Here is a 16,165-nt window from a genome sequence, read left to right as displayed (position 1 = left end):
CCTTTTTTTTATATATATATATATCTTTCTAAAGTCAGGCAAGAAGTGGGTCCAAACAATTCAATGTTTTGGAGTGCTTGAACACCCTTTTCTTAGTTCTCTTTCATACAGGTGCCGGGGAGGTGGGCAGTGGGGGTGGTAGTAATAACAGGCAACTGAATTGCAGTTTTAACACTCCCCCTGGCCTCCCACCTAAGGTGTTGAATACAGCCAAAAGAGGCTTTTCACATGTTCTGGCCGCAATGCTTTGCATGCCGAGTTGATAGGAAGTACCAGCTGTCAAACTCAGCCATTCAAGTTAATGGGACCACGCTGCAACGGCGAGCAAAACACTTGGCTTGAGTTTGCAGTACTTTTTAACTATTATAAACTCTCGTTTGGCAAAGATGAGAAACAAAAAAATAAGCATTCAAAAGGCCTGGCTGAAAAAGTTCACAAACTCCAGGGAAAAAGAAAAGGCACAAATTAAAATGGTTCTAAAGTCTAAAGGTAAAAACCTTCCTACATAGTTACATAGTTAGTCTGGCTGAAAAAAGGAAAAAGTCCATCCAGTTCAACCATTTAAAAAAAAAACAAAAAAAAACGTTGAACCAGAGGAAGGCAAAAAACCCAGCAAAGCATGATCCAATTTGCTCCTGCAGGGAAAAAAGTCTTTCCTGATCCCCTGAGAGGCAATCGGATATTCCCTGGATCAACTTTACCTATAAATGTTAGTATCCAGTTATATTCTGAGTATCTCAGAAAGAATCCAGGCCTTTTTTTAAAGCAATCCACTGAGCTGGCCAGAACCAACTCTTGAGGGAGTCTATTCCACATTTTCACAGCTCTTACTGTGAAGAAACCTTTCCATATTTGGAGGTTAAATCTCTTTTCCTCCAGACGTAAAGAGTGCCCCCTTGTCTTCTGTGATGACCTTAAGGTAAATAACTCTGCACTGATGTATTTATACATGGAGATCATATCCCCCTTATGTATTATACATGGAGATCATATCCCCCTTATGTATTATACATGGAGACCATATCCCCCCTTATGTATTATACATGGAGATCATATCCCCCTTATGTATTATACATGGAGATCATATCCCCCTTATGTATTATACATGGAGATCATATCCCCCTTATGTATTATACATGGAGATCATATCCCCCTTATGTATTTATAAATGGAGATCATATCCCCCTTATGTATTATACATGGTGATCATATCCCCCCTTAATCTTCTCTTCTCAAGAGAGAATAAATTCAGTTCCTCTAATCTTTCTGTCACAGAATCCCCTCCCTTATAATTACATCTCGAACCAGCACTGTGCATGAGATCAGCGACTTCCTCCCTCCTCACATGAAAGATTGATAGCAGCAGAAGCCATTGGTTCCCACTGCTGTCAGTCAAGTGACCCCACAGAAAGCGGCTTTCTATGGGGGCACTCAGCATGAGGGGGGGGGGAGCCAGAAGCGCCAGCGGGGGACCCCAGAAGTGGAGGCTCAGAACTACTCTCTGCTAAACCATTGCACAGATCAGGTAAGTAGAATGTTTGTTATTTTATTAAAAAAAAAAGCTGTACAATCACTTTTAATGCAGCTAGGTATTCATTATTAAGTCACTGAATTTATATATTTTTTAAATACCTAATTTTTACCTTTCAGCTTTTATGCAGTCCAGTATACATCAGCAATTAGCGCATGCTTATAAACGGAGAATGAGCAGAAAGATGAGCTCATCAGTCTCCTGCTGCTCCATCACTCTCCAGTCAACAGGCTGGTGGTGGGCAGAGGACACTACTAAATCCCTTCTGCTTTCTGTACTGTAAAAGAAATAACACTTATGGTCACTGTGGCTTTAAAGGTAAATATAATCCCAACCACAAAGATCTCATATAAGCATTATTATTTGAAATATGTAGCTTTTCTTAAAATATCTAACCTGAAAGTCCCTTTTTGGGCCCTTTTTGTTATTGGATGACAAATCCCAGTTGTGATCTTGCTTTGTCACCCAGCCACGTGCTCCCTGGTGAAGGCTATGAGTGGAGTTTCTACAGGATGGGAACACAAATTCTGGCCACATTCAGCAGGTGGATTGTTAAAGCTTTTTCGTTTGTGTTACTGAGCTGCTGGCTCAGATAGAAGAGGTACTTCACCAGGTTTTCTCCTTCAAGTTGATGACTGTCAATGTTTGAACTTTCTCCTGTGCTTGCTTCCAGAGTAAAGATATGTTTTTGATTAGACTGAAGTTGTTTGTAAACTGGCAAAACATGAATGGCTTTGTGTGTTGCAGGGAGTGTCTGGGAGAGGCCCATGAGCCCTGCGACTGCCAAACGTGGAAAAACTGGCTTCAGAAGGTCTCGGAAATGAAGCCAGAGGAACGTAAGTATCATACAGGGAAGTCTCAGCTCAGTCCTCTCTGTACATTATAAAAGAAGATACAGCACATTCCAACTGTAATACATTAGATGTGATAGCTTCCATTTCCTGTGTTACAGTTAATTATCTTTCTCCCATCTGTGAAGCATTTTTAATTTCCAAATATCAAAATAAACTATATGAGCAAATAGAAAGTCTCTGTGGAAGTGATGCTCAACCTACCCTGTTTCCCCAAAAATAAGACCTACCCCGAAAATAAGACCTAGTTGTGATGAGGGCTTTTTTTCAGCCGGAACATGGCGGAACGCCATTCCGCCACCTCCGACACTGGCCCTGCGCACACCCACATCTACTGTCTCTTATAAACACAGAAGCGCGGCTGAAGTGACAGCACCATCCGCTCCCACAGAACCTCCCTACCTCTGTACTCACTGTGGGACAGGGAAGGAACAGATATTTGCGGGTGCAGTGTGCAGTGTGTTTAGGGGCGGGGCATCTCCTCCTGCAGCCTAATGCATGGAAGCCGATGCCCCAGGGGTGATCACCGGCCAGTGAGGAAGAGGTGGAGTGGTGAGTAAGTGCGCTTGGTGCACTGTGTGGGAAGATAGGACCCGAAACGGGAGTTACTATAGAGAGGGGCCGGCTGCTGACAGTTGTGTTTTGCAAAGGTAGCTAACCATATGAGGGCAGTGGAGGGGGAAGGGGGGATGTGCAAAGGTGAGCTGCAGTCAGGTGTTGCAGAGGTAAATTGAGTCAGATGAGTTGCAGACAGGGTGCATAGGTGAGCTGTGGCTGGGGGGGTGCAGAGGTAAGCTGAGTTGCAACCCACCTTTGCACCCCCCCAGCCACAGCTCAGCTCTGCACCCCCCCAGCCACAGCTCAGCTCTGCACCCCCCGGCCACAGCTCAGCTCTGCACCCCTCGGCCACAGCTCAGCTCTGCACCTTCCGGCCACAGCTCAGCTCTGCATCCCACATCTGCAACTAACCCCTGCGTGGCTCATATCTGCACCCTGTCTGAAACTCACCTGTCAAGTCTCCCCTGCAACACCTGACTGCAGCTCACAACTGTCATAGCCGGCCCACTCCATAGTAACCCTCATCCACAACTGCCTGCAGCTCACCTCTGCACCCCCTGCCCACACCTGGACATTTAAAAAATAAGACCTACCCCGAAAATAAGACCTACCGTATTTGCCGGCGTATAAGACGACTTTTTGACCCTTGAAAATCTTCTCAAAAGTCGGGGGTCGTCTTATACGCCGGTACACATGTTAGGGGGGGCTGCGGCATTAAGTACAGGGGTTTGCAGGGGCTGATGTCTCTTACCTGGATCCAGTCCCACGACGATCCGGTCCAGGAAGCGCGGCGTCTCCTTCAGTTCGGCCACTGGATGTTCGTGCGGCTGCTCGGCTCCGCCTCCTCACCGGTGATTGGCCGCCAGAACTGTAGCTCAGGAAAGGCACACAGGCGGCCAATCACCGGCGAGGGGGCGGAGCCGAGCGGCCCCGCGAAAATTGAGTGCCGGAGCAGCAGGTAAGTGTTCTGTGTAGAGGTGCTGCTGCAACCACATATGCTGGCTGCAGCAGCACCATACGAGAACAGGGTCAGCAAGTCTCAGTGGGAGGAATAGTGCCCCATCATTGGTGTCACTGATACCAATGATGGGGCACTATTCCTCCCACTGATACCAACGATGGGGCACTATTCCTCCCACTGACACCAACGATGGGGCACTATTCCTCCCCCCCACTGACACCAACGATGGGGCACTATTCCCCCCCCCACTGACACCAACGATGGGGCACTATTCCCCCCCCCACTGACACCAACGATGGGGCACTATTCCACCCCCCACTGACACCAACGATGGGGCACTATTCCACCCCTCACTGACACCAATGATGGGACACCATTCCTCCCACTGACACCAATGATGGGGCACCTATTCCCCCCACTGATACCAATGATGGGGCACTATTCCTGCCACTGATACCAATGATGGGGCACCATTCCTGCCACTGATACCAATGATGGGGCACCTATTCCCCCCACTGATACCAATGATGGGGCACTATTCCTCCCACTGACACCAATGATGGGGCACTATTCCTCCCACTGACATCAATGATGGGACACTATTCCTCCCACTGGTGTGCATTGGAAGAGGGGTAGTCTTATACGGCGAGTATAGCCCAAACACTACATTTTAGCAGGAAAAGTAGGGGGGTCGTCTTATACGCCCAGTCGTCTTATACGCCGGCAAATACGGTAGTGTGTTTTTTTGAGCCAAAAAAAAATATAAGACACTGTCTTATTTTTGGGGAAACACGGTAGTAGGTGTAGGGTGCCTCAACTTTGGTTCTTTACCTTGCCAAGGGCAGCACATTATTTTCCACAATCTATAGAACAGCCTTTCTCAACCTTTTTACCCCAGAGGAACCCTTGAACTAATTGTCAGGTCTCTGACAACCTTTGCTAAAACCAATTCCTTGGTGAAAAAAATGTCCCTTATGTTGGGGATCAGTGGGAAAATGCAATCCTTTCAGTGGTGGTCAGAATGCAACCTACAGACACAGATCGCTGGTTTCATGCAACTATCTCTACCAATTGACATTGCCCCCGGAACTATGCATACACCATAAAATGAAAGGTCAATCAGCCACAACTGAAGGAACCCCTAACAACCTCTGGAGGAACCCAAGTTGATAATGGCTGCTATAGAAGATGGTCAGAGACTTTGGACAGGAGGCTGAAAAATGGCTACAGGAGACTGCGCACATGTTACAGTAGACTGTCATTCGCACATGGTGCAGCAGACTGTCAAATGGCTGTGCATGTCATGCACACACCTGCACACACGTGCTGCAGATATCAATAGGCTGTGCATGTCATGCTGGAGACTGCCGCCAGACTGCCTACATGACACAGGAGACTCAATAAATTGTCCACAAATAAATTCTATATAACCCCATTGAGAGCCTCAATGAAAATGGTGATCAGTGGTCAACTAGGTGTTGAGGACATGATCTTTTAGAAATATGACCAGAAAGTATGGCCTGTGTTATCAGTTTGGCATTGAGGCATGCCACATTGCAATCAGATTGGGTGAGTATGTTCAGTCTGTTTACATCACAGCCTGCAAAAGATTGTTTTTGTAGAGGTCACTTAACGAAGCACTAAAAGCAAAACTTTTTAATTTTGGATAGAGTAAAGCGGGCCATAAATGATACAATTTTCTTTCCTTCCACCAGGGGTGGAAAGAAAAAAAATTGCTCAATTTCCCTATCAACACAGTCAGTGTTGATGGGGGAATCCCTCCCACATCACTCCTGTGTTCCACCAGCAGGGAGCCTTCCCTGCCAGCAGATCACAGTAATCACTGCTATAGCAGTGATTGCATGCAAAATATATGGCAGGCTGGTTGTACTGAAGATGATCGATGGATTGACTTCAGTACAACCAGCCTGCCTATAGATGGATCCAATCTCAGCCGGTCCCTGCTGAACCTGACAAGATTCATTCCACATTTGGCTGGCTTAAGGGGGATTATAACCCCTGTCAGAATTTTCTTTTTCGCCATCTGTGTCTCATTGGGGAGATTTCTATTCACTTCCTGTCCCATAGCCAAAAGAGGTAGTGTGGGGCAATCCCTGGTTGTCACCAGGGTCATCCGATCGAGTGCCCCATTGGAAGATTTCCCCTCTATTCCTGTTTTGGGGACAACCCAAAATTTGTGATTCTCTTTCACTTTGAATGTTAATGGTAAACAGGAAAAATAGAGAGGATGAATCTCCATAACGGGGGCACAGACTGAAGTAAAAGCCTGGCGTGTTCTAATCCCCCTCTGCTCTATCCAAAACTGTATAAAAGTTTTGCCTTTAGTTATAATTTACCATTATAAACCTGAATAAGCAATGTAGATCCTAATGATCAACTTTGTTTTTTAGGGCTCCATGTACACTGCAGTTGATAAACTCACATTCAGGAGCTTTTCTGCATTTTTTCATCGCCCCTGAACTCTCCCTAATATTTTCCTATGTGTCCATGTACACATCTTCGTTTACAGGCAGTTGAGTTTACAGTGGGTTTTTTTTTAACGCACCAAACTTGCGTTCAGGAGTAGATTTTAATCAGCGTTTCAAACATTTGTAAACGCGGTTAACTGCGTTTATAAGCGTTTGCATTTAGAAGCATTTTTTAACTGTTCCATATCCAGATTATTTATTTATTTATTTATTTATCGAGTTTATATAGCGCCAAAGGGTTTGCTCAGCGCTGTACAATAGAGGGGGGACAATACATGAAACAGTACAGTAACATCAAACAGCACACAAGGGGTAAGAGGGCCCTACTCTTTCGAGCTTACAATCTAGGAGATTGCTGTCCAGAGCCTTTTTTCATCATCAGAAATGCATGCAAGGCGTTTTCCATGTATTCAAATGGACCCGGTACACCAGCGCAGTCAGTTCCAGGTTTTGCGTGAAGGAAAAATTGGTAGAACGTGCGGCATTATGCTCATGATGGGATCCTTAGTGAATACAACCAGAAAAGACAGGTCATCTCAACACATACTGCTCTCTCTGCTTCTGCTCTCTCTATTTCTCTCAAAATGTCTGAAATAGTAAATTTGTTACTCTTTTTTCAGTGCATTCTGGGCATTTGGGAAGGTCTCCTGAGGTTATCTTTAAAAAACGCTTCTAAGCGCAAACGTGGCTAAACAGATGTTTTTTAACCTACGTTTTCCAGCAGTCAGTTCATGCAGTTTTCCAGCAGTCAGTTTCCATTGTTCAGTAGTGTTTTCCAAATGTCCTGTGTACATGACCCTTAGGGCTCGTTCACACTTGGCTCAAACGCCCCGCAACCGTGTCGCAACCGTGCTGCCGTGTTTGCGGAGCGGTACCATAGACGAGACTAGGAGGCTTCAAAGCCTCTTGACTCGACCAGAGGCGTCCATTTTGCCGCGACGCGACGCAAATGCTCCCGTTAGAATAGCACCATGTGCTGTAATGTGCAGAATTGCCAGAGGCGTTTGGGAAGCGGTAAAAATGCTTCCCAAACGCCTCTCTGCCGCCTGCACACAGCGCTAGTGTGAACGTAGCCTTAAGGTCATGTCAAGTATCTAAACCGTTTGTTTAGTAACCAATGAGATTGGTACCTTTGTACTGCCAGTGCCGTATGAGTAAATCTCATTTTTTCGGCAGCATGAACAGTTCTTCCATCAGACTCTTGGAATTATTGTTTGCTGCGCTGACCTAAAAATAGGCTAAAATGGCTCTGTCTTGATCCAAGATGTATGATCCCAGGAATATGACGTAGGATGGTTTTGCGTAGGGGTGCAGGAGGGGTTAAACATACCAAACCACTAGCATATCTTTTATACTTTACAAGTAAGTCGCTGTAGCAGTTGATGATTGTATACATTGGTCACTGACTGTTCTGTAATGATTTTCAGTTGTCGGCGTGAGTGAGGCTTTCGAGGATGCTGCCAACTGCCTGTGGTTATTAACAAACTCCAAACCCTGCGCCAACTGCAAATCTCCCATCCAGAAAAATGAGGGCTGTAACCACATGCAGTGTGCCAAGGTGAGAACACAACTCTAGGGACTGCTTACAGTTTACATTGGAGGCAGGGACTCTGCTACATCTTATTACTAGTTAGTAGCTCCTTTTACAGGAATCATCCACACACCCACTGATGTGATTGGCATATTAATGGATCAGTTCATTCAAAACTCTAATCTCAATTATACACTCACCGGCCACTTTATTAGGTACACGTTGCTGGTGCCAAGAAAAGCTCCCTCACACCATGACATCACCACCTCCAGCCTGAACCGTTGATACAAGGCAGGATGGATCCATGCTTTCATGTTGTTTACACCAAATTTTGACCCTACCATCTGAATGTCACAGCAACCAGTCTGCCCATTCTCTTCTGACATCAACAAGGCATTTTCATCCACACAACCGCTGCTTTCTGGATATTTTCTCTTTTTCGGACCATTCTCTGCAAACTTTAGAGATGGTTGTGCGTGAAAATCCCAGTAAATCAGTGTTTGAAATACTCAGACCAGCCCGTCTGGCACCAACAACCATGCCATGTTCAAAGTCACTTAAATCCCCTTTCGTCTCCATTCTGATGCTCTGTTTGAACTTCAGCAAGTCAACTTCACCACTTTTATATGCCTAAATGCATTGAATTGCTGCTATGTGATTAGCTGATTAGAAATTTGCATTACCAAGCAATTGAACAGGTATACCTAATAGTGAGTTACACCAACCACTGTATTCTTTTGTCCACCAGTAATGTAAGTGCTGAAGTACCCCTTCTAGAGCTCTAGTCACATCATATTCTTCATTGTAAAGCGGTTTGAAGGGGTGGTGGGAGCAAGGCCTTATATTTATAGTTCTAGAAGGTGGGTGGAGCTCAGGACCCATGTGCATAGATCTCCCCAACAATGTTCCCAATTGATAAAAGAAACTTTGATCTGTAGATGGTTTATTTGCCATCATCTATCTCTAAATGTCAGTTTTGGGTTTTGTATTGGATAGCTAAACCAACATAGTTGCATAAAAGAATAAGATGTCTTTGTGTTAAACCCTTTTGTGACTAGAGTTCATTGATGCTTGGATGCTAAGGTTATATTTAGTGTGCAACGGTTGCCTTGACTAGAACAATGACTAATTTGCCTAAATTATTTTGATATATTTTTTAAAAGGTTGTTTTGGTACGCTGTTTTAATAAAAACTGCTCAATTTTTCATTATTATTATAGGCTGAAAAATGCAAAAACAAATTGTGAAGAAACTTTTTTTTTCTGTTTTCAATAAATCATTTTTTTTTTATACTGGGATTGTATCTGACAATTACAGTATCAAACAGATGAACATTACCACCTTCAAGCTGCAGTTTATCAGCCCTGCAAATTGTCAGCTGGTAGCTCTGAAAGTTAGGACATTTATTAAAGTGGAACTTTAGTTATAAAATGAAGTCCTGCTAGAATACTTCATGCTGGCCCCTTTTGTGGGTATAGCTATGTAAAACATTAAAAATAAGTACCTATACTGTTTAAAATCCAATAATACCCTGTCTCATCCTGCTCTGCACATGCTCAGTTTCTCTTTATTTTTAGGCACTGTTCCAGAAATGTAGATTCCAAACTGCTGACAGCCTAAAGATTTGCTGCTGCTCATGGGCTCTGGGCTTCAGCAAAATGGCAGCCACCAGCCAGAAGAAACCGGAACAATGCTGGAGGCAATTTACAGCACACACTAATTTTGGTAGCATAATTATTAATGTGAAATGTATGTTCCTTGCTAAAGAACATTATTTTTTTTATCATTTGTTGTGGGTAAAGTTCCACTTTAATTGCTGTTAATCTGCTAGAAATCCAGTTTGCTTCTAACGTCCTGTTTCCGCTAACAATACAGTTCTTTTGCTGCACTGAAATCTCAAGCAGTATGAGTTCTCACTTCTGCACTCCAGAACAACTCATCTCTAGAATAGATGTGGGAGGTGTTTTGTAGTTCATTAGAGGGAACTGGACAGGATAGGTTCCTTATTAGGGTTTCAGGTATTTTAGTGCAGCAGAGGCACTCTACTGTGGGTTCAAACCGGAATTTAGGAGCTCACTGAATTTCTGGCAGATCAACAGAAATATTCCCTAAAACAGGAATGAATGAAAGTGCAGTGTGCAGGCATGGCCAGGAAGATGTAGACAAGTTGTTCTGCGATCTAGTCAGCAATATGCCGCTGGATCAGGGACAGGTGAGTATAGGACTGGAGGGGGGAGACTTCCTGAGGGTAAGGGTAACAGCACTATACATTTGGTTGTATTTTGGGATAAATAAATGCTTAAAGGAGAGGCATGGGAATCAAAAACACATTTAAACTCACCTCTGTGCTGCTGCATTGGTCTGATGCTGCAGCTGCCCCACATTTGCTCCAAGAACTGAGAGATCACATGGCTGCTGATTGCTCAGTTCTCGGTCTTCTCAGACTCAGTTGCCGCTCTCCGTATTGCCTTACTGAAGCGCAGAGATAGCATGAGTGGGAGATAGGATGTGCCTCAAGCTGAGAGACTGAGCCAACTCTCAATCAGGCAGCTGGGTGAATCCCAACAATATTGTCAGGATCCTTCCAGAGCCTGGAGCAGCTCTGTGACTCAAGCTCTATCAGCTGAGCCTGGGTCACAGGAGAGCAAATAGTAGGAGCACTCCTGTGACCCCGAAGGGAGGTATGGCCAAAAAAATCTTTGGCCTTCTCTTTTAAAAGGCAATCTGATCCTTGCCTGCATCTGGCTGTAGATTGGTTTTGCCAAATGAAGTGCATAGGACTGTCAGAGAACATGGCCCATTTGAGACACTTTGCACTGTATTTAGCAGAACAGCCAAATGCCCATGCATGCACTAGAAAATTTGTTCACCGGTTAGAATGAAGCCTATAGGTGGTGGGCAGGGGGTGCTACATCTATTTTTGCTGCCACAAATGACTTGGGTTAACATGTAAGTAAATAAGGTTTTCTTTTAGCACTTTCTTAAATCATATATATGAGAGAATGTTATCATGTGCATCAAGCTAAAGGATGAATTGGACGATTTCAGAAGTTACATAGTTAGTCTGGCTGAAAAAAGACAAAAGTCCATCCAGTTCAACCATTAAAAAAAAAAAAAAAAAAGTTATAATCCTACACCCACAATTGATCCAGAGGAAGGCAAGTGACAGGTTCTCTTACAAATCAGCTAAGAACTGTATCTATGTAACTATGTAAACCCTTTCCTTAATTTTATGTTCTCTTTTAGTGTAAATACGACTTTTGCTGGATCTGCTTGGAAGAATGGAAGAAGCACAGCTCTTCCACGGGAGGTTATTACCGCTGTACCCGCTACGAGGTCATTACTCAGGTGGAAGAACAGTCTAAAGAGATGACGGCAGAGGTGAGAGATGACCCATACACTCACAGTTCTATTTCTGGATTGCTGATTAGATAATCAGCAGACCAATCCAGGGGGAAAGGGAGCATTTTCATGTCTGCTGTAGAGAGGGAGTATGAAGAGCTTGATCACGAACCTAAAGTTTTTGTTGCTTTGAGCTACAGCGCCCATTTTTCAGATGACTATGTAGACCTCTTGGCCCAATTTAAAGTGGAACTACTATGGGCAAAACATTTTTTTTTGCATTTGGATAAAGTAAGGGAGGGTTATAACCCGTCTGATTTTTTTTTTTTTTTTTGCCAAATGTATCCAAATGTTGCCATTGGGGAGATTTACCTTTGCTTCCTGTACCATAGCCAAAACAGGAAGTGAGTGGAAATGCCTGCAAATGAAGTGAATCCATTGGGCCCCCCTTTACCTTCTAGGTCACCAGAACTAGTGACCCCATTGGCAGATTTCCTCTCTATTACTTTTCTAGGGACAACCTAAAATTCGTTTTTTGGGGGGTTTTTTTGCTTCCACTTTCAATGATAATGGACAGGACAAATAGAGAGAGGTGCAGACAGCAATAAAGACCTAATAGGCGTTCTAATCCCTCTCCACTCCACACAAGTATATCCAAAGCCAAAACTTGTTTTTTGGTTTTGTTTTGTTTTTTTCCATCTGTGTTTCATTAGGGAGACTGCCCTTTACTTCCTGTCCTGGGATCTCAGCAGGAAGGAGGATATCCTTCCAATGTGCCTGAGTGTACACACTGCTCCCTCAATAGACAAACGAAACCAGCCCTCCAATCCTCATGCAGGCTAAAAGAAATTCAGGATGCCAGACGAAGAGGTGCTGCCCTTCAAAGATTGGGAAATCTGAACACTGGTGAAAAAGAGCAGACAAGGGCGCACTCTCATTGTGCATTACCGTGGTATGCCACGTGTTTGTTAAATAGACAAATGGATGTATACTCACAAACCAACGAAGATAAAAGCAGTGTATGTGGACTGCATTTATCTTCGTTTATCTCCATTTGTCTATTTAATAAACACGTGGCATACCACAATAATGCACAATGAGAGTACACTGCTCCCTCACTATATACACTGCTCCTCTTCTGCCCCCTCCTTGCACACCCCCCACCCCTTCCCCCCTACAAAGAGCATCTGTCACTCATGCTATCACATAGGGGACTGTTGGTTTGTCAGTTAAAAAAAATAAATAAAAATACACCTTAAAGTTAAAAAATAAATTAAAAAATAAATTTGAGCCTCCCCACCCCCACATACGCAGATGTTTCGGTTAGCCACATGCATTCTTAATTTTCGGTATTGGTTTTGGCACCAGAATTTTAATTTTGGTGAATCACCAGTTTGATCCACTTCTATTGAAGGGACATGCTGTATCTGCAGCTGCAGCATATTAGCTGCAGGCCACTGATAACTGTATTCTGACAGCTGCAGGTGATGCTGTTGGAATACAATGTTCTGACTTGGGGATTTATCCATTCACCTCATTTATGTGAATGGAGGAATCCATCTGGCTGAACAAAAAATAAAACTAACCATTTATAGCCAGCTTTACTTGGTGCTGATTACTAAGAGCACTGGGTCGAACTCTGGTACCTGTTGGAGAGCGCAGTCCTATTTAGACGCCATGAACAACTGCTGAAACAGAAAAGTGGAAGTAAGGCTAGGAAAGTAGAGTATGTTGGTACAATCTACATGAACACATATCCATTTCTTTGACTTCATTTGGGCTACAAGCCCCAGGTCACACTATGAATCGCACAGGAATTCCTGTGTATTTCACGTGCAATTCAGTGGTGCAATTTGAACCCAATTATTTTGAATGGGATCAAATCACACTGCATAGCACCAAAAGTATGCATGCACTATTTTTGGAAACACACTGCAACCAGATCACATGGTACTTTTGTAACATGGGATCTGGTGCAGTCAGACGCACTATCTGGGAGCCACGTTTGTGGTGTTGTTAACTTAACATATGCTGCAGATCACAACTGTAGTGCGTTTTGAACGCAATGCAGGAAACACACACGGATCGCAGGTTTTCCTGCACTGCGTTCTAGTGTGAACCTAGCCTAAGAACCAGGCTGACAATTGCAGATTTCATATTTTGGATATTGACAGGTTTCCCATAACCCAGCAGAATCTGCTTACAGTTTTAGTATTGTGCTGACTAACCCCTTTAATAAGGCAGATCCTAATGAAGTCACAAGAGGAATCCTTGGAAATGTTTTGTCTTGGAAGTGTTGGTGTAATCCAGGTTTATCAGATCCAGCCTTTTATGCACAATGTCTTCAGAAAAGATGGATTATATGTTCCCCGTCGTTCGCCATTGTTACCGCTCAGGAAATGGCTTTTAGCTTACATTTCAAAACCTACTGCTCATATCTGAGATGCTGTTTCTCACAATGAATGTGAAATGGTAGCAATTACTCGCATGACTGCTCTGCCCTCTGTTTGTATCCACATTCTGTGCCCAAGTCACACTGGTAATCTGGAGTATTATACTTGTCTGGCACATCACACACCTACAAGAGATCATGTATTTATCACCCCTCTCTCCACATGTGTAAGGAGGATTGCAGATCAACCGTGCCTGCTGTGTACACAGGAAAATTCTACAATAAAGTCATACAAACTTCAAGGTTTAAAACGGAACTCCGGGCAGAAAACCTTTCATTTACATATAGTCCCCAATAAATTCACTTTGGGTGCACTAAATGCCTCTGCAAACCCATATATTACCTTTAAAAAGTAGCAGTGACATCATCAGTGTGTTGTACATAGCCTGATCAGAGAGGTGGGAGATGCCCAGCAACCAACACTCTCTACAGCAGACATCACTAAATGGCGGACCGTGGTCCGGATCCAGACCGAGTAACTGTCCCATCAGCACTGGCTGGTGGTAGGCAGCAAATTCATTTCAGTGGGCTGTCTTACATACGAAAATGCAGAGAAAGAAGTCATGACCCCCTGACCCGTTTTTTAAATTGCGCTGCACCACACCAGTTTGGTGCTCACAAAAATGTGCGGCAATTGCCGATGCGCCAAGGTGTCATTAAGACTCACACATGCAATTTGGACATCTGTGACAGGTCCCCTAATGTAAACAAGCAGCTGAGGTCTCGAAGCTGTTAGAAGATGGACCCCTGACTTTGGAGTCTTTGTTGTGATCTTTGAAAATGAATAAGTTCATGTTAAGGGCTTCTTGACACAGGCAGTAGTAAAAACAGGTAGCTGAGCCACGGTTTTACTGCCTTGGCTGCTCACCAACATCGTTGCATTATTTCCTAGGGCTGGTACATGTCATGACCGCAGCATTTTTAATACAGCTTGCGGTGTTTTACTGTCAAACTCACCCATTGAAAGCAATGGGACTTCATCGCAACCGCAAGCCAAATCCTTGGCTCACATTTGCAGCAAAGCCCTGCAATGTAAAATTGCCATTTTAGCAATTTAAAAAAAAAAAAAAAAAAAAAGGCATCGGGGAAGCGACAGTAGCACCTCCTGAATGCCTGCCAGCTATTGCTATACCACACCTTGAATATCCATCCACTGCTGATCACTTTTCATAGGGCATTAAGCCTGCCTAAGGGACCTCATTCGCACCACTGCGCTGCCATTCTGAATGCACCCCAACGCATCTTCTCAGCAAACTTGTGCTGCAGCAAAGCATGAATGAAACAGCATGCTAACATACCTTCCCATGCACTGTGCACTGAAAATGCTGCATGCATCTTTTTTGGGTATTTTGGTGTGTTAGGCAGCACATTCACATTAACAAGCATACACACAGCTTTACATGCATGGCCCTACAGTAGGGGTCTCTAAACATTTCAGACAAAAGGGCCAGTTTACTGTCCTTCAGACTTTAAGGGGGCCAAATTGTGGCCAGTGAGGGTAGAAAATGTTCCGGGTGGGCCCAGCATCAGTGAGAATAACCATGGCCTCACGGCTGGTGGTCAGTTGGATGTGGAGAAGTGCCCCATCGCTGGTATTAGGAGGAATAGTACTTCATCATTGGTATCAGTGAAAGAAATAGCTCCCCATTGTTGGTGTCAGTGGGTAGAATAGTGCCTCCTATCATTGGGATGAGTAGTACCCCAAGGATCAAATAAAGACTAACAAAGGGTTGCATTCGGCCCTCGGGCCGCAGTTTGGACACACCTGCCCTAGAGAGATGAGTAAAGGTGAGTTTAGAATGTGTCGGTTGTTAAATGTCCATAGCCTGGGCACAGGTGCATTATAATAGTCCAACCCAAAGGATGAGGATGACAACCTTGGAACATGCAACCTAAAGAACAAGTAATCAGTGGCTGCTCCCTAGGTTTGGATCCCCCTTAATATCCTCATTTGACACAGATGGGGGTTACTTGGATGTATTATAACTGACAATAATAACATGAGAGGATGTTACTGTGCTTTGTTTTACAATTGTTTTCTTTGTTTCTAGGCAGAGAAGAAGCATAAAAGGTTCCAGGAACTGGACAGGTTTATGCACTATTATACAAGGTTTAAAAACCATGAACACAGCTACCAGGTAACCGTACAATCTAAACGTGATCAGATGTAAACTTTGAACACAGCTGGCCCTAATTAATGACCGGAATGTACTGGGAGTCACACAGGAATGCGCTGTGCATTCCTTTGGGATTCACATGCACTTTTGTACTGTGCGATTTCAGCGGTGTGATTTTGACACTGAAAATCACACAGGAAGGCGCTGTGTGCTCCTGTGCAATTCACATGCAGTTCTGTGCGCTTTTAGTGATCTGATTTCGGCACTAGGAACCGCACAGGATGGCGCTGTGTGTTCCTGTGCGATTCGCATGCAGTTCTATGCGATTTTATTG

The 16,165-nt window shown here is 44.1% G+C and overlaps 1 protein-coding gene across 1 annotated transcript in view; it reads left to right on the top strand.

Moving 5' to 3' along the window:
• Window positions 1-16,165, top strand: part of ANKIB1 (ankyrin repeat and IBR domain containing 1) — a 219,450-nt gene that overhangs the window by 161,248 nt on the left and 42,037 nt on the right. Inside the window, exons 10-13 of the mRNA XM_089692132.1 lie at window positions 2,279-2,367; window positions 7,818-7,948; window positions 11,167-11,301; window positions 15,766-15,852. Coding sequence (XP_089548258.1) covers window positions 2,279-2,367; window positions 7,818-7,948; window positions 11,167-11,301; window positions 15,766-15,852 — 442 coding nt within the window. The remainder of the gene's footprint in view (window positions 1-2,278; window positions 2,368-7,817; window positions 7,949-11,166; window positions 11,302-15,765; window positions 15,853-16,165) is intronic.

Source organism: Staurois parvus, unplaced genomic scaffold (genome assembly GCF_062004578.1).
Source record: "Staurois parvus isolate SC_StPar_1 unplaced genomic scaffold, SC_StPar_1.0 ptg000576l, whole genome shotgun sequence".
Classification (NCBI taxonomy): domain Eukaryota; kingdom Metazoa; phylum Chordata; class Amphibia; order Anura; family Ranidae; genus Staurois; species Staurois parvus.
The sequence above is the reverse complement of the archived record's forward strand: the minus strand, read 5'-3'. Positions and strand labels throughout refer to the sequence as shown.